At 55.4% G+C, this 16,953-nt stretch overlaps 1 protein-coding gene across 1 annotated transcript in view; it reads left to right on the plus strand.

The window, feature by feature from the left end:
- Window positions 1–510: 510 nt before the first annotated feature.
- The window catches only part of LEMD2 (LEM domain nuclear envelope protein 2), a 17,327-nt gene continuing 884 nt past the window's right edge, over window positions 511–16,953 (plus strand). The window contains exons 1-9 of the mRNA XM_025862370.2: window positions 511–1,319; window positions 2,938–2,978; window positions 6,008–6,083; window positions 9,152–9,228; window positions 10,121–10,200; window positions 11,876–12,021; window positions 13,005–13,106; window positions 13,189–13,291; window positions 16,294–16,953. The exon at window positions 16,294–16,953 is cut by the window's right edge and continues 884 nt beyond it. Coding sequence (XP_025718155.1) covers window positions 566–1,319; window positions 2,938–2,978; window positions 6,008–6,083; window positions 9,152–9,228; window positions 10,121–10,200; window positions 11,876–12,021; window positions 13,005–13,106; window positions 13,189–13,291; window positions 16,294–16,444 — 1,530 coding nt within the window. The 5' untranslated portion in view covers window positions 511–565 and the 3' untranslated portion in view covers window positions 16,445–16,953. The remainder of the gene's footprint in view (window positions 1,320–2,937; window positions 2,979–6,007; window positions 6,084–9,151; window positions 9,229–10,120; window positions 10,201–11,875; window positions 12,022–13,004; window positions 13,107–13,188; window positions 13,292–16,293) is intronic.

The raw sequence follows: 16,953 nt of genomic DNA on the forward strand, positions 1-16,953 counted from the left end.
CCGAGCTCCAACTCAGAGTGAACTCCTAGGAAAACACAGAGGGCTGCCGCCCTCGACCCGAAGTCGGACGGGGTCTCAGAACATGCCCGGCGTCTAGCCCACGTCCCAAACAGAGCCCCACCCCAAGCACAGACAGAAGCACAGGATCCCATCTCCCCCTTCTCCGAAATGGCTTGTCTTTCACCGTTAAGCAATTCATCCACTAAATCAACACTTTACTGAATGCCTACCACGTGCCAGCGACCGCGCATGGAGCGGAATATTCGGGAAAGAAACACCGATGGTCTTACGGACGAGACGGACTGAGCAAAGAGGGGAAAAGAAAAAGAAAGAAGAAGGGGAAAAAAAAAAAATACTCGGACCTCCCCAACATGGCGGCCTAAGGGCCGAGTCTGACCCCCTCATCATGGCCGGCAATCAGGCAGGCGCGGACCTCCTCAACATGGCGGCGCAGACAGACCTTCCCATCATGGCGCGGGGCCCCGCCCGCTTCGCCGCGGCCGCCGGCGGGAGCAGTTCCGGGTGCGGTGCGCGCCGGGGGCGGGCGGGGGGCGGCGTCCTGGCCATGGCCGGCCTGTCGGACCTGGAGCTGCGGCGGGAGCTGCAGGCCCTGGGCTTCCAGCCAGGACCCATCACCGACACCACCCGGGACGTCTACCGCAACAAGCTGCGCCGCCTGCGGGGCGAGGCCCGGCTGCGCGGCGAGGAGCGGCTGCGGGAGGAGGCCCGGCTGCGGGGCGAGGAGCGGCTGCGGGAGGAGGCCCGGCTGCGCGAGGAGGCGCCGCTGCGAGCCCGGCCCGCCGCGGCCTCCCTGCGAGCGGAGCCCTGGCTCTCCCCGTCGGGCTCGGGCTCGGGCTCGGGCTCGGCCTACGCGACCTCTGGGGCCTACGGCGATGTCGGGGCCTCCGCGGCTTCCTGGTCCGGGAGCCGCGGCCTCGCCTACCCCGCCCGCCCTGCGCCGCTCAGGCGCCGCGCCTCGGTCCGGGGCAGCTCCGAGGAGGACGAGGACGCCCGGCCGCTCGACAGGGCCGCGCCGGGCCACGGAGTCCGTCGCTGGTGGGCCTCGACCCCGGCCCCGGCCCCGGCCCCGGCACGGCCGCCCTCCGCCCTCCTCGGCGCCGACCCGCGCCCGGGCCTGCGGGCGACGCGAACTGGCCCGGCCGGCGCGGCGCGGGCCCGGCCCGAGGCGGGGCGGCGGCTGGAGCGCTACCTGTCCCGGCTCCTGTTCTGGGCCAGCCTGGGGCTGCTGCTCGTCTTCCTGGGCATCCTCTGGGTGAAGATGGGCAAGCCCTCGGCGCCGCAGGAGGCGGAGGACAACAGTACGTCCCGGGCCGGCGCAGGGGAGGGCCCCGGGCGCGCGAGTGTCCACCAGAACGGCCACCCGTTCCTCTCAGCGCCAGGCTGCACATCCCGGGCCTTGTCAGATGCCTCTGGCTGTCTTCTTACCTCCAGACCCTGACTCTCCTTCCTCCCGCTGTGGGGGGAGAGGGCTGGAGTTCCTGCAGTAATTTCTGTCTTCACTCTCTCCTGTTCTCGTTTTCTGCCCTAGCCCTCCCTACCAATCTCCCTTTCAACCACGTGCTGGAAGCAGTCTTCATTCCTAGTCACTTCCATCCCAACCTCTGGTTTTCCCTCTCTAGAGAAAACCACACCCCTCTCCAACAGACAGGTCCACCCCCATTCCTTTTCCGTTCTTTCTTAACTTGGATCTCTTGCTCATTCACACATTAGTGCCCATTTGAAGGCACCCTAGGTTTCACTGCCCACAGATCTGATCTGGTTGGGTTCCCAGCTTTGCAGCACCAGAAGAGTTTAAACTGATACAAATGGAGGCGTTTATCCTTGCTTGCATTATCCTCCTGGCGTGTGTGCTGGGAGGGTTCTGTGAGTCAAGGACATTCCCAGCCATGCTTCTGTCCACACTTTAGTGATTTGACATGCCAGTAAGAGGTCTGCAGGAAACAGTATGCTTCCTGAATAGTTGAGGATTGGTATGTTTCTTAGAAGGGAAATCTGCCTCTTGGGTAACTCTGGGCTTTATAGTCTAACAGAAAACAACATAGAAATCATTTCTTTATAAATTTAAAGGGTAAAGTGTATAAATTTAAAGTATAAGTATAAAGTGACATTGTGAGTTCACCAACTTTTGATATTCTTTGCAAAGCATTGTGGTTAATACTGCTCCCAGCCTCAAGCCAAGGCCACATCTTTCCACGCCTAGCAGGAACAGCCAAGATGCAGGGAGAAGCTAAATTGTGTCTTAGCTGTCGTAGCAGATGGGTGTTTGGGTATATGAACAAGTCTGTGGGCATGGGGATCCCAGACTCATGCACTCACCCAAATAATTTCTTGGCTATGAGAGCAGTTTATCCGTCTAGTAAAGAAATTGAGCAAGACCCGGAGTGTCGTGGGACTGTATTGGTTCCACAACAGTCAAACGGTATACTGTCATACTCACTGCTGAGATGCTTTAAGACCACAGCTCTTGGATATATACTGGGATTTACCTGGAGCGCCCCTCCCATGATGGTACTAATCCCTGTTCAATATATCACTGCAATTTACAAAACCATCATGTATATTGGCTTGTTGGAGGTTAACTCCCTGAGTTAAGCAGGGGAAGCTTTATTGATCCCATTTTACAAATGAGGAAACAGAGGTTCAGAGTGGTTGAGTTACCCAAGAGCCTGTGGCTAATCATTTCCAGCTAGGACTTGGACCCGGCTGTCCTCGCCCTGGTTCCTAATCCAGGATTGGAAAACCTGCACATGTTACTGTCTGCATTTTAAAAATGCCCCCATTTAGATGACATCTTCCTGATCCCCACCGTTATGTTGGTAATGTTGTACTTCCCCTGAATTTTGAGAGTGGTCCCTTTTTGCAATCTTTTCCTCAACCCACACTTTTAATTTCCTGTGTTTCTTTTCTTGGTCTCAGTGAAGTTATTGCCAGTGGACTGTGCGAGCAAAACAGATAAGGTGAGTCTGAGTTTCTCTAGCTTTTGTTATTCGTTTTGTATAACATCCTAAGGATGTTAGCCTCCATCAGGAGGTAAACTGGCCCAGAAAAAGACCATAATAGGATCATTTTCAGGAGTGCTTCCTGTAATGTACCAGAATCACATCGTGTTCTGTGATGTTTGTGTCAGACTCAATTGTGGCAGGCGAAGGAGTACTTGAAACAGAGAGAATTGAACTCCCAAGATCCAACCCTGGGCTTGTTATGGAAGGTCTCCCCATCAATCACAGCTCTGGGGACTTTGATCTTCTGCCTAAGTCAATCTAGGGGGATGCAGTAGGTTGGGGCTGAAGGTCCTCTCAAGCTCCCTGGCTTCCAGAGGAAGGGCTGACAGTTTTTAAGCACCCAGAGGCTGGGTTCTCAGGTCCACGTTCCCTCTGGTAGTACATCTGTGGCTGACAGTGCTGTTCCGATTCGAAACATCATGGGGTGGGGGGAGGTTGTTTTAAATATATCTGAAGTAGAATTAGCCCTCCTAGTCTATAGATTTGTTTTATGAAGCTTTAATGTTCCCTACAAATAATATTTGGGGAAGGCGAGCAGCCCCATCCATTTATGAGTCATGCCCGCAGCATTAGCTGGGAGCTGGGATGCTGGCACAGGTGATAGTCTGGGGAAGATAGGAGGCAGTAAATTTTCAGGTCATAAATCCTACCAGGAGGAGCCTTTTGCCGCCAGAGGGCATGACTTAGTAGTCTAATTATTAAGTGTGCAATGCCAGGTGTCTCCCGAGGCCTCAGGCTCCATATCTGGCAGCCCGGGGGCTGGGAAAGAAACAATACATGGTCTCGTGTTCACTTTCTTACCCATGTCACCAAAGGGGTGGCCTGGTGCAACTAATAGGTTTTATCTTTTCTTTGGCTTCTGCTGTATTATTTGGGGGTGTTTTATTACATTCATTTATTGTGTTCATCCAAGTATCTTTGCCTCTCAGTTGTTTCGTGAAAACAGATTCATATTAAGTTTAAACTGCCTTGTGCCATGAAAACCAGAGTTGACGATTACAGGAAGTGGCCCAGAAAAATAGTCGGAGGGAAGTGGTCGGAGGGAAAACTAGAATTTTGAACCCCGAAAGCAAAAAACGGGAAACAAGTCTGTAAGACTTCTCTGGTTTCTATCTCTTGGTTCTTCGCCCAAGCTGAGTGAGCCCCGACAGGCACAATCCGGGGCCTTGCTAAAAATGTGCTCAATGAGCAGACTGGGGACTTGCAACCTCCGAGCATCAAAAGGCAGGGTCTGGGCATTGTCGGCAGGTTCCACTGAGCTGAGATTTCACGGGATGCTCTTGGCCTTCGTGAAGTGGCCTTTGTGAAGGGTGGACACGGGAACAGGCAGATTGGGAGATGCTTCTTGGCTTTGGTGAGGCCCTTGTGGAAAGTCTCATTCTTCGTGTGGCTCAGGCTCTCCCAGAACCCAGGTAGGCATTGGAGTTTTAGATATACGTGTTCTTTCCCTTCTCAGCCGACTATGACACTTAGCGTTTTTCTTTCTGCCTTTGTGCTGCTGAAAACGTGTGGACAGGCTGGGAGTGGGTGTGCTGTCTCAGGCAGGCCGTCTCGTGGTCTGGTGCCTTCTATCTTTCTGTTCCCTTTAGGTGGTATCACCCTAAGTGTCGGTGAATTTGGAACAGAGTTCATGGTGACCACTTTTGTTGTTGTTGTTGTTCTCTGGTTGTGACAGTAAGCGATGTTAAGTGCAGCAGATTTGAAAAATGTGACAAAATCGGCCATGATTCTGCCACCAAGAGATAATCGCCATTGTCATTTTGGGGGCATATCCTTCCCCTCCATCTGTCTGTGTACGTATGTTTATAGAATTGGAATCTGAATGTACATGCAGTTACATTTCTTACCATCAACATTTCCCACCACATTTGTCTTTAAAAGGTAGTTTGGGTACCCGATTCTACTTATAGACTTGGGAGTTGTTTCTGAACGTTAATGGTCATACATGTAAATCTTGGTTATGCCATTTTGTACCTTGTAAAGGCTTTTGGGTCTTTAGGCAACACAAGGGGACCTATCTTGGCCTCTGAGACTATGAGAAACAAGTCCCACACGTTGCAGGTGAGGGCAACAAGCGAGCCCAAGAAGGAAGGGGACCGTGGTTCCTTCTGCAGTTGTTGCGAGCTAGGCCCTGAGCCCAGGCCCTCGGCGTCAGTTGGGCGTCCTGTGCAGTGACAGCCCAGAGGAGGTCTGAAGAGGGCGGGAGGCTTGGAGTCCACCGGCTCCAGCGCTTGTTAGCTTTGGGATCTTGGGGTCTAGCAGGTCTCTAAACCTTGAGCTCCTCATCTGAGAAGTTGGGGTGTGGTCAGGATTGTGGTGAGGATTCAGCGCAGACTCATGACAGCCCACGGCCTGCCGTTCACTCTCAAGGAGAGCAGTCTTTCGTTCAAATATTCTAAAGCTAGCAGCCTAGCACAAATGGCGTCAGTTCTGCTGCAGATGCAGGAGAGCTAGGTGTGCCTGTATTCCTGTTCCTGTGTTCTCGGACAGATGACTTTCGCCCCCTGTAGTTTAAGGATGTCTAGAATCTGGATGTGTAAGGTGAGGCCTTTGCTGCAGCTCATCCACAGAGCAGACGATTTATGGGCGGAATGTAGACACCTGACTCTCCAAAAACAGATGGGAGTGGCCGAGGGGAGACGAGACTGCAGTAGTACAGCATTTGCCTGGCCCGCCTCGGAGGCCCGACTGCATCTCCCTGCAGCCCCACCTCATGGCCTTCCTTCCAGTGAGAGCCGCGGGACAGAGGTTGGGAGGCTCCAGGATGGCCGACCCTTAGTGGCCGGGGCGGCTTTTAGCTCTACCTCAGCTTTTCTGGTTAACCCGATACTTACCCGTCCTGCCCCTGCGCCCACCTCTTTGCAGAATGTGGGTTCTGAAGGGCTCCTTGCTGCTTAGCACTTGACAGTGCAGCCGAGGAGTTCAAGCCAGAGAAATGGAGCCCCCTGTCTCCCCTGCTGACTGCTTGTCCTGTGCCCTTCCAGTTCTGTCAGGCCAGGCAGAAGGCGGCCTTGCTGGAGCTGCTGCACGAGTTGTACAACTTCCTGGCCATCCAAGCCGGTGAGTGCATAGCTCGGGGCCTGAGATTCGAGGGTTGTGGGCTCTTACCCTTAGCGGCCAGGCGGGGGTTGGCTGGCAGGTGGCCGAGATGCTCTGTGGTGATGTCCCAGAGGACATACTCCGAAACCAAGTCTTGCCTTCCCCGCCTCTCCATTCAGACACATCTTTTTTAAGCCTATAGTTGGTTCTCACATCCCCTTGAAGGCTCCCAGGGGTCCTGGCCCATGCACAAGCCTCTCTGCTTTCTCTGGCTGCCCACCACCTGATGCTCTAGGGGGTTCATGTTGCATTGGGAGGGGCCAGACCCCAGGTCTCCTCATTCTGGGTCTTCTGACCTGGAGGGCCTCCCTGTACCAGATGGTCAGCCAGGCCAGGAGGAGAGGCCTATGCAGGTGGCAGGGGTCTGAGTAGTGGGCTCGTCACACAGGTCCATACAGCTTGCCAGGGCCCCGGTGTCACCTCTGGTCCTGATCTCCCCAGCTGGCTGCAGGACCTTGGACAAGTCCCTTATCCTCTCAGAAACTGTCTCCCTATCTAACCAAGTGGTCCTGGGTCGTTTTTCTTTTCTTTTTTTCTTTTTTTACAAAGTGAAAAGTAAGCGCTGTACTCTAGAGGAGGGCATTTTCAGCAGCCCCATGAAATACCCCCTAAAAAGTTATCCATCTGGAAGGTTCCCCTACTGTTTTATTTAGAAAATTGTTCTTTGAGGCCAGAGATATCACCTCCCCACATCTCTCAGAATCACTTGCTAAAGGCATAGCTGAATGACCAGAGCTTGTGCCCCAAGTTAAATATATCTGCCACCAGAACCAGACGGAGCTATTTAGTCTTATGAGACGTTCAAGAGGTACCTCTGATCTGTGGGGCCTTATCTAAAGTTGTTGCTAGGGAATCAAGGCTGGATGGGCCTGTACTGGGCCCTCAGCCCTTGGGGCCAGTCTTGTGGGCCTCAGCTCTGCCACTGCCTCCTGACTGGCGGGAGACTGGTGATGGTCAGGGAGGCATCTGTGAGCTCGGAGGAGCAGTAGGAGTGGGGGCTCACAGCATCACAGGCCTCAGGGGCCTTTCTCCCTGGCCCAGGGGCTCGGAATATAAATTCTGGCCTAAGAGGGTGTTCCAGACCTTAGTGACTCAGTTGTGGTCCAGGGACCAGCAGCATTAGGATCACCTGGGAGCTTATTGGAAATGCAGAATCTGAGGACCCATCCCAAACCTATGAATCAAAGTCTGCATTTTCAAAAGAGCCCTAGGGTATAAAGTAGAGAAGCTCTGTCTTAAACAGTGGATGCTGGTAGACATTTCTCCTCCATCCCACCCTCCATATGTGGTCCTGGCTTATGCCATCAAGGAGCCTAGTGCCTCCTGTCCTCTGAGGCACTTAGTGAGGGTCTCACTGCAGGGGAATGAGGGCTCTACCAGGCCATACTCCCCGCGCCCACCCCCACCCCCCAGAGGTCACCTATAGGCTGAGCATTGTGCTGGCCTTTGCAGCCCCCAGGCTGCTTCTGGTCTAGTAGAAGAGACAGGCCACCTACCTCCCTGACCACTGGCTGTTACGAGGTATGATTGGATGAGAACCAAGAGGCCAGAAGTTCTAGGAGGCACAGTACCTTTTCGCTGGAGCCGTCAGGAGAGCGGCACAGGGGAGGGTATCTGTGCCAGGCCCTGACACCCAAGAGGGATTGATTCTGTGTATGTGGGGGGCAGGGCGGAGCCAGAGAGGCAGGAAATTACAGGGGCAGGGATGGAAGCAGTTGGCCTCACGGGGGAAGGAGAAACAGAAGGAATGGAGTTTGGAAAGGTCGCTTGGGCCCCACCGTGGATGGACATAGATGCCAGGCCGTAGATGCCAGGGGGCTTGATCACTGCAAGCAGTGAGCGCCAGGGAGGCTTTTGAGCAGGGGAGCGATGTGCTGAGAGCCAGGAGCCGGGAGGACAAAGGTGATAGCAGCTTGAGTGTAGCAGTGCCATTTAAGCAGAATCATTTTAAACTTTTGTTGGTCAAACGTGGAGGGGGGGGGGGGGCAGGAAACCAATCAGGAGACCATGGCCGTGGTCCAGACAAGCTTAAGCAGGCCAGGGTGATCGGGGCAGGGCAGGAGAAGCCAGGTTGATCACAGAGGTCCCATAAGGTCAAGATCAACTTCGGCATAGGAAGGATAAGCTTTAGTTCATTTTCAAGATTTTTTAAAGTTCATTCTCAGCCACTCCCTCCCCAGCACACAGACTGGCCATCGGTAGCCCCTAGGCTGTGCCAGGTTAAGAGCAGTCAGGCTCTGTGTGAGTTCAGGATCTGGTGCAGCCCTCCCCGTGCTGTCCCTGCTCTCAAGGAGTCTGGTGACCCACAGGAAGCAGCATGTGGTGGGTGGACCATAGCGGGCGGTCGAGAGCCAGTGACTGTTGGCAGGCCCCCAAGTCCAGAGTGATTTGGTCCAACAAGATTCCCCTATAGTCCAGGGATTTTTCAGAGGAGGTGGCCCTGGGTGGGCTTTATCCTAGGTGGGAGCTGGTCACCCAGGGTGCTCAGGAGGGAACAGCCCCTTGGAGCACCACACTGAGGCCCCACTGCCCAGCACAGAGACACCCTCTTTCTCTTTGGGGCATTTTGGACATCTCTCCCCAGAACCCCTCAAAACAGTGGGCCTGGAGTTCCAGGTCGCCTGCCTATGTCACGGTCAGATTCCCTGCAGTGCCTATGGCCTCCCTGCCTTTCTTTTTTCCCAGGTTGTGTTTATTTATAGTGCCATTCTGGTTCCTTCCAAGCTATCTGTCTGATCCTTTTAGGGATCAATTGCAAACAGACCTTAGGATTGGGCAGCTTTTTAGTCATTTAATGCAAATCACCGCACTGCTTTGCAGGTCAGGTTTTAATGATCTGGAATCGATCCAAGCTAAGTGGCTTTTGATCTTGCTGCAGAGTGAAGATACCCCACAGAAGCTGGAGCTGCGGGGCCACATGCTCCCCATCAGAACGGATGGCTTGATTCGCACTGCATTTTTTTAGTCTGTTTCAGAGTAATTTTTTTCCACCTCTTCTTTGTGTTTGAATGTGTGTTTTTTCCTCCTAGGTAATTTTGAATGTGGAAATCCAGAGAAGCTAAAAAGCAAATGCATTCCTGTAATGGAAGCCCAGGAATACCTAGCAGTAAGTAGGCTGCGATGCTTACCCATTCCCCAGAGGTCCTGGTGCTTTTGTACTGATCTTGTGAGCCCTGCTTTTTTTCCCCCTTTTTGTTGTGTGTTTGCTTTTTGGCTTTTTTGTTTTCCCTTTTTTTTTTTTTTAAACTTAGTTGAGTGTTAGGCTACTTTCAGTTTTAGGCAGCAGTAGGGGTGACTGGTCCAAGGTGAGCTGTGAGCCGGAGCTCGGCCTGCCGCATGTGGGCCGGGGTGGGGGGCTCCCGAGCAGCTGGTGTGGCCACTGCAGGCCGCCCCTTCTTTCAGTGGCCCTGTTACTTGCTCCCCGCTTTTCTCCCCTTCCCAGCAGCTTTACGGATCCACACTTTACCTGTCTGTTCTCTCCTTTATGTTCACTGTGCAGATTGCTCAGGGTCTATTTGACTATTGGCTTGGCCCCAGTTTGACAGAATTCTGGAACTTCCGAGCCAGCAGAAGCCTTAGGGGTCACCTAGCTCATTGTCATTTCCCAGATGAGGATACTGAGGCCCGGAGAGAGGCAGGGACTGGCCACCGGGCACCCGCCGCCCCTCTCATCCCCACGCTTTTTTTCATTTTCCCCAAGATGAGCTGCCAGCTCTCTGGCCTCACGCTTTGGTCCTTGAGAAAGGTTTTGGTTTTGGTTTTGGCTACCTCAGACCTGCATTGCTTTCTTGTGTGCTTCTGCATCGACTCCTCCCAATAGAGCTCCTTCTTGGCTCTCATCAGCCGAGATTTCCACCTGCCACTTTGTTGTGCATTTAGCAGAATGGGGCTTTGGGGCCTGCGGAGGACAGGGGAGAGGGCCTCCTTAATCCGGCAGGAGAATAATGTTCCAGCTGGTCGGCCCAGACACAGCACTAATTTCCCGCCCCCTCCCCCAGAATGTGACCGGCAACTCCTCCGCCAAGTTTGAAGCTGCACTGACCTGGATACTGAGCAGTAACAAGGACGTGGGCATCTGGTGAGTGTGGGCGAGGCCTCACAGGGTGGCAGCACCACCACGGGCACCCGCGGCCATGGTCCTCGCCCATCGGCCGGCTGCCGGGCGCTCACCGACGTGTCTTGGGGCTGAAGTTAGAGGCAGGTCTCCCAGCTGAGTCCTTGTGGGCTCAGCCTGCAGCCGGGCATTGGAAGGAAGAAGCATTCGGGGGGGCAGCGTAAGGAGCCGTTTCAAGATAAGACACAAAATCCAGGTGTCAGGACGTGAGCCTAGTGTTCCAGCTAAGCATTTCAAGTAACTCACTCTGCGCCCTTTGAATTCACTGGTCCCACATGGCTTGCTGGAGAAGGCATTTTTCTGAACTTCCTTTCGTCAGGTGCTAGTTTTCATTACTAGATGAAATGGTTCTGTCTGTTGGTTTCACTCAGCATGGATGTTGCAAAAGAAAATACTGAACTTTATTCTCACTGGGCAGTTCGACCTCATCTCTGTCTCTAGGCAGCACTGTTAGCAGAGACAGCGAGAGCCCCTCACCCTCCCAAGAAGCCCCATCTGGCTGCTCAGCCCGTGGGGGAGGGGCACACCAGCGATGCACGCCCCACCAGACCTCCCCACTGCCTAGAGCTTTTCACGCTGGCGCTCCCTCCCCTTTCCCAGGGTTTGTTGGGGTCTCTGTTCAGGCCACAGCTCCTGATATTCAAATACACTCTAGGGTTTTGTTCCCTCCATCCCTAATCCACCCAGACGACTAATTCCATCAGCCGTGCCTCCACCAGAGGCCCCTCGGGCAGCTCAACCTAAAGCTTGATAACCAGATGCAGGGCACGAATGATTAAAATTCGTTGACTTAAAAAAAATAAAGCTTCCCTGAGTAGCTGAGCGATTTTCCTGTGTGTTCAGAACGGGGGAGGAGAATATGGATTTTAGCCTCGGCAGCGCTCACCGAAGCTGCTAGCACAGAAGGATGACAGGCACCTTTTCACGCTGGCGGAAGGCTGTCAGGAGGGTGGCCGAGCCCTGTTCAGACGACCAGTACTCAAAGTGGGTTCGTGAGATATCGGGACATTTCAGATGCTGGGCATTCCCGTGTACGGTCCAGAGCACAAGATGGTCACCTAGCCGGAAGAAGGTGCAAGCGTGGGCATCCTCCCGTGTCCTGAGACCTCCTCTCAGGGACTAGAGTGGAGGTGATGGGGCTGGGGCCTGGCCTCAGAGAGCCCAGTGGTTGTCCTTCCCCGAGCCTCATGGTACCCCGATCTTTACACTTAAACAGCTTATGTGCCTCCTTGTCACTGTCACCAAGGAAAAGCACACCCTCCCAGACTCTCTCAGTTCCTGCCATGCAGTGCAAAGCCAGCAATTCAGTAAACATTTCCATTACTCTATGCTGGGAGGTGGGAATCCAATTTACAGTTTAATCTTCCACACGCTGAGAGGGGCTGTCAAAAGACCCGACAGAGGGGGACATCACTTTAGTGGTAGGGGTTCAAGCCTGCTGCCGTCTTTAAAGCTTTATTCTTTCTAAGTAGCCAATGTGGGAAATTTCTGGAAAGCATGCAACCAGGATACCAAGTCTATTTCATAAGCAAGTAGAGGCCTCGAAGCTCCTCCCTTTTTCTTTCTGCTTTAAAGTGGGGCTGATTCCGCAGCTCCTGGGAGCTTTTGAACGCCATTGCAGCCCTGTGTCCTGTTTCAGGTTGAAGGGGGAAGACCCATCGGAATTGGTGACGACTGTGGACAAAGTGGTCTGCCTGGAATCCGCCCGCCCCCGCATGGATGTGGGCTGCCGCCTGAGCCGTGCCCTGTTCACTGCAGTCACCAACGTGCTCATCTTCTTCTGGTGTAAGTCCTTGGCTGCCCTTCTCCCCCCGACCCTGTCCTTGCCATTGGGACTGCTCATATAGCACCTCCCGGGAGCCCAGCTCAGTGACACTCTTGGGCATGAGTGATACAGAAACCCAGGCCCAGAGAGTTCATTTCTGTCTGGTGAACCTGAGGTCTGTCTAATAAAACAGAGGAGATGAACAAGTCAGCTTCTGCCCTGGGTCATCTTACCTTTAGAGATTGGTGGCAGGAGCAGGAGGGTAACTGGAAAATATCCTTGAGCAGGGTCAGGGACGATCAGTGTCCCCGAGGGGGGAGCTTGGCCCTGGCTGGAGCCCAGCATCGTCACCCCCCAGGGCCGCAGAGTGCAAGCCTCTCAAAGGAGGAGAAGGCACAGCAGGACCTTGGCCTAATTTTACTCCCTGAACAATGTAAACATCTCCTCGGGAGATCTAGGTACCCGATGAAAGCAGGATGGACCCAGGGGGCTGAACCGCAAAGCAGAGCGTGGGTCTTGTCGCCTGACATCAGGTGCTGCCTTTGAGCAGAGACCTTGGGGTGTCTCTGAAGGTGAAAGGCCGAGTCACAGAAACTGCCCGCTCTGCAGACGTGGCGGAGTTACAAATCACAGGCCATCTGGGCGTGCACATGGCTCCCGCACCCATGCCATCAGGCACACACATCATAATCGGCAGCAGCATCTCGGAATACAAAGGGCCCCGCATGTATATATGTATGAAATGCCATGTTCCGGTGCACAAGGGAGGAGATGAAAGGCCCGGAATGAGGTTGGGAGGAGCCGCAATCTGGACAGCTGGGGAGGTCTCTGTGGTGACAGCCAGCAGGAGGAAGATGATCACTTCATAGCCTGCCTCCCTTCTGCATCTCCACGTCCTGTGTCAGCAGCAGGCCGACCTGGGCCTGACACGTAGTAGGTAGTCAGGACACTCGTGCGGCCAGAAGCGATGTGGCGGATTCACGGGGCCTGTGTTCCCTCATAGGTTTGGCCTTTCTGTGGGGGCTCCTGATCCTCCTGAAATATCGGTGGCGGAAGCTGGAAGAAGAAGAACAAGCCATGTACGAGATGGTGAAGAAGATTATAGGTGTGTGGCCCCTGGGGAAAGGACCCCTGGCACCCGCCAGAAGGTCCTTGCCCTAAATGGTGCCCTCTGTCCTACCCTGCAGATGTGGTCCAGGACCATTACGTGGACTGGGAGCAGGACATGGAGCGCTACCCGTACGTGGGCATTCTGCACGTGCGTGACACCCTGATCCCTCCGCAGAGCCGGTGAGTCCTGTGCTGAGCCCGCCAAGTGCCACAGGAGGAGGCCCAGAGCATCAGTTATGGGGAGAATGGGGCAGCTCAGCCCCGAGGAGCACAGGTGAGGGGGCCGTGCACGCCTCCTGCCACTGCACAGCGCTCAGCTCTTTGGAGCGGAACGCACAGACGACGTAGGGCAGCGTGAGCCCACTCCTCTGTTAGCATCCTTGCTGACCGGGGAGCTCTGGGTGGCGGGCGCTAGTGCCCTCCTCCCCGCAGTGGCTCAGGCTGGGTTGCTGTGAGTGCAAGTCCAGAGTCCTGTGGGCTCCAGGCACAGAATAGTCAGGTCTCTGGTTCCAGTTCTCTGTGATGCTTGTGGTCTTGGCCCCCATGGATGTTGTCAGCTGGTTGGAGTTCATCCTGGTCATAAAATGGTAGCCCGCAGCAGCGGGGTCAGCGTCTGCCTTGTCACCGCCAGCAGGGGAGAGATGGGTCGCCCTCACGGGCAAGAGAAAACATTCCCAAAAGCTGCCAGTGACCCACTCCTCGGGGCCCTGCTGGCCAGAACTGGTTACTTGTCTATTCTTGAGTCAGTCACTGGCGAAGAGGAGATTGTTTTTCAAACATTTTTAACTATGACCCACGACACGTTACCTAAAATATCCTGGTTCGCTTCCCACGAGCTTAGGCCCATGTACCCGTGCGTGCCTGTAGCTGAAAGCAGAGTTCCACAGCCATGGCTGGGGTCAGCTTCCAGGGCGCCCGGCTGCACAGGAAGGGGCAGCAGGCCATGGGCATGCCTGGGCCGCAGATGCTGGATGGTCCCCGACAAGACCCAGTGTGGGGTAGCTTTGGAGGATAGGGTCCCAGGGACCAGCCAGCAGGGCATGCCGCAGTGTCGGCCCAGACCGTGGGCCCCTCTCAGCAGCTCACTGTGGTCTCGGGCCGGATGCCATCCTCTCAGAGGGTGCCGAGCGCTTGCTGTGAGCCAGCACTGCTCTGGGCCCTCCACAGACACAGCCCCGCTCACTCGATCCTCACTGTGGCCCCGGGAGGTGAGAGAGCAAGTAGCCAATCTTACAGATGAGGGAACTGAGGCACGCGGAGGCCAAGGAACTTGCTCAAGGCCCACTGCTGGTGGTATTTCTGTGCAACCCAAGAGGAACTGGAAGAGTAAAGCATTTAAGGCCCCTTTTAAAGGTGAAGATGCTTAAGAACTTTCATGCCCACCCTACTCCTTGGGAAGGTGCAGGCAGGAAGCTTAGGGAGAGCAGATGGATCACGGCATTGGCTGGTGCTTGCTGTTGGTGCCCAGCATGAGGCAGCCGCATGGCCCTCCACGGGGAGGACACTTGGGGCATTCATGCTGCCACCAAATTCCTGGCTTGCCCGTAGTCATTAATGGCCTCTCTGAGCCAGCTTCGTCATCCAAAACACAGAGGTAACACCACCGCCTTGCAGAGAGGCCGCGGTGAAGCCCTCATTTACTCAACAAATGCTTACCGAGCACCTGCTGTGGGCCACGCACTCCTGGGTCATGGGGAGGTGGTGGGGAGCTGAAGAAGCCCAAATCCCCGCGCTGCTGGAGCGTTGGTGCTCGGGAGGAAGAGAAGTGAGAAAGGCAGAAGGAAACTGCCGTTAGGTAGCGGCAAGTCCCAGGAAGAGGGGAGTGGGGCTGTCGAGAGATCGCCTCACAGGTCTTAAGCCAGCACCTGGCACTGGAGCGCTCGTCCCAGGGCAGCCCTTACTGCTTGGCCTTCCGTTCTGCACAGCCCACACGTCGACCGAAGTACCATCAAGAGCGCCATTGCCGCCTGTCTCCGGCCTGAGCCATCTGGCCTCCGCACCCGTGTGGCAGCAGAGACAACAGGCGCGTGGCGGCCCGCAGGGACTGAGCCCTGGCAGTGTACCCCGGGAGACTCACCCCCTGTTGGCTCTCAGCCTCTCGATTTATCTCCCAGGCCCCCTGGTCCGTGTAGCCGAGCCCTCAAGGCATGAGGACACATCCGCTGCCGTCGGCCCTGCGTGGGGCCCCCTCGGGTCTGCCCTGCAGAGGAGGGTCTGCCCGTGAGACTGAGGGAGGGCTGGGGAGCCTGGCTCGCACGGACTTGTTCAGCGCCTGTTCATGGGCACCTGGGAGGGAGGGCTAGGGCTGGACCAGCCAAGTGGGGACTGCTAAACAGGCTGAGGGGCCATTGGTGACAGGACCTGACCTCTTGAGGTAGAAAGCCCCAGCACCCCCACTCTGACTCCCAACCCACAGGCCACCTCAGGAGCTTCACTCCTTTGTCCTCCCCCAGGCTGAACCTTTCCTGCTCCCACCCATTCACACCCACAGTCCCTCTCCACGCGAGGGGTCATGGGGAGGTAGTCTGCAGAGCTGACAAAAGACAGGAACTCATCAAAGAGAAGATGTCAAAGCAACCCTTCCTGACTGCCTTGGAATCTTCCTGTCTAGACTGGAGGAGGAAGAGGTTATAGGGGGCTGTCCAAGAGGATGCAAGGCCCCGGGGACCCAGCAGAGAAGGGGTCCTGCCTGGTAGCTCCATTTCCAGGAGCAGCTCCAGCTTCTTGGCCTCCCCAGTTGGATGCTGAGCTCATTCCCATGCTCCAAAGTACTGTCGAGTTTGGACTCAACAGCCCAGTGGCCACTCTTTAATTGGCCCACATGGGGCATTAAAATGCAGCCAGCACTGGTGGGGGGCCGCCTGGCCAGGGCTGCTGCAGGAACAGGCCCTTGGACACCAGGGGATGCTCTGGACACCTTTGGCTCCCTTTAATTGAATGCTTTTAGAGCAGAGAAGGTTAAGGAATCATTTCTCTGTGGCCCAAGAAATTTCTCTCCCCTGCAGGAGTTCTGTTAGTACCTGACGCCTTTTCCTCCCACAGATAAATTCCGCGTGGGCTCCCGGAGTTTTGTCCCCCGTTTGTACAAAGGGTGTGCACAGGCCAGCTCGCTTCTCTGGGCCGTGCTGGAAGAGCTTCCGGGGGCGCTGCTGGCCTGCTGAGCCTGGCCCCTCTCGTTGCAGGAGGCGCATGAAGCGGGTCTGGGACCGGGCTGTGGAGTTCCTGGCATCCAACGAATCCCGGATCCAGACAGAGTCCCATCGTGTGGCTGGAGAAGATATGCTGGTGTGGAGATGGACTAAGCCCTCTTCCTTCTCCGACTCAGAGCGATAAATCCTGGGCAGGGGGCGGGGGCCTGTTCCCAGTCAGCCTGTCCCAGGCCAGTCCCCTCCAGGGGCGCGAGAAGGCCACCAGACCTGCCAGTGCTGAATTCACACTTGCCTTGACTTTCACCTTCCTCCCAACTCTGGTTCCAAAGGTCTCTCTGTAAGACTCTTCAGAGATTAGCTTGTAGGAAAGCATGGGCTTCCTTGAAGGGTAGGGAGGGGGAGAGCCAGAGGCCAGGTGGGTAGCTTGTCCTCTGCCCCGATGGCTGGCAGAAAAGGGGAGAAGGGTTTGGTTTTGATGCATAGAAAAGATGAAAGAGCAGCAGCGGTGAGACCCTGCCGAGCAAGTGTGCAGTTAGGTGGGCTGGAGCTCTCCCACCGCTGGTGAGCACTCAGCACGGTGGGCATCGTGCCTGTGGGAGGTGGGTCAGGTCGGCAGGCTGGGGCGGCAGGGGTTGGGGAGCAGTTTGGTCCATGTGCCTTCAGAGGGTGTTACCTAGGAGCTCAAGGGTGAGG

This window comes from Callorhinus ursinus, unplaced genomic scaffold (assembly GCF_003265705.2).
Source record: "Callorhinus ursinus isolate GAN/ISIS: 27379988/994484 unplaced genomic scaffold, GSC_fseal_2.0 scaffold59, whole genome shotgun sequence".
Classification (NCBI taxonomy): domain Eukaryota; kingdom Metazoa; phylum Chordata; class Mammalia; order Carnivora; family Otariidae; genus Callorhinus; species Callorhinus ursinus.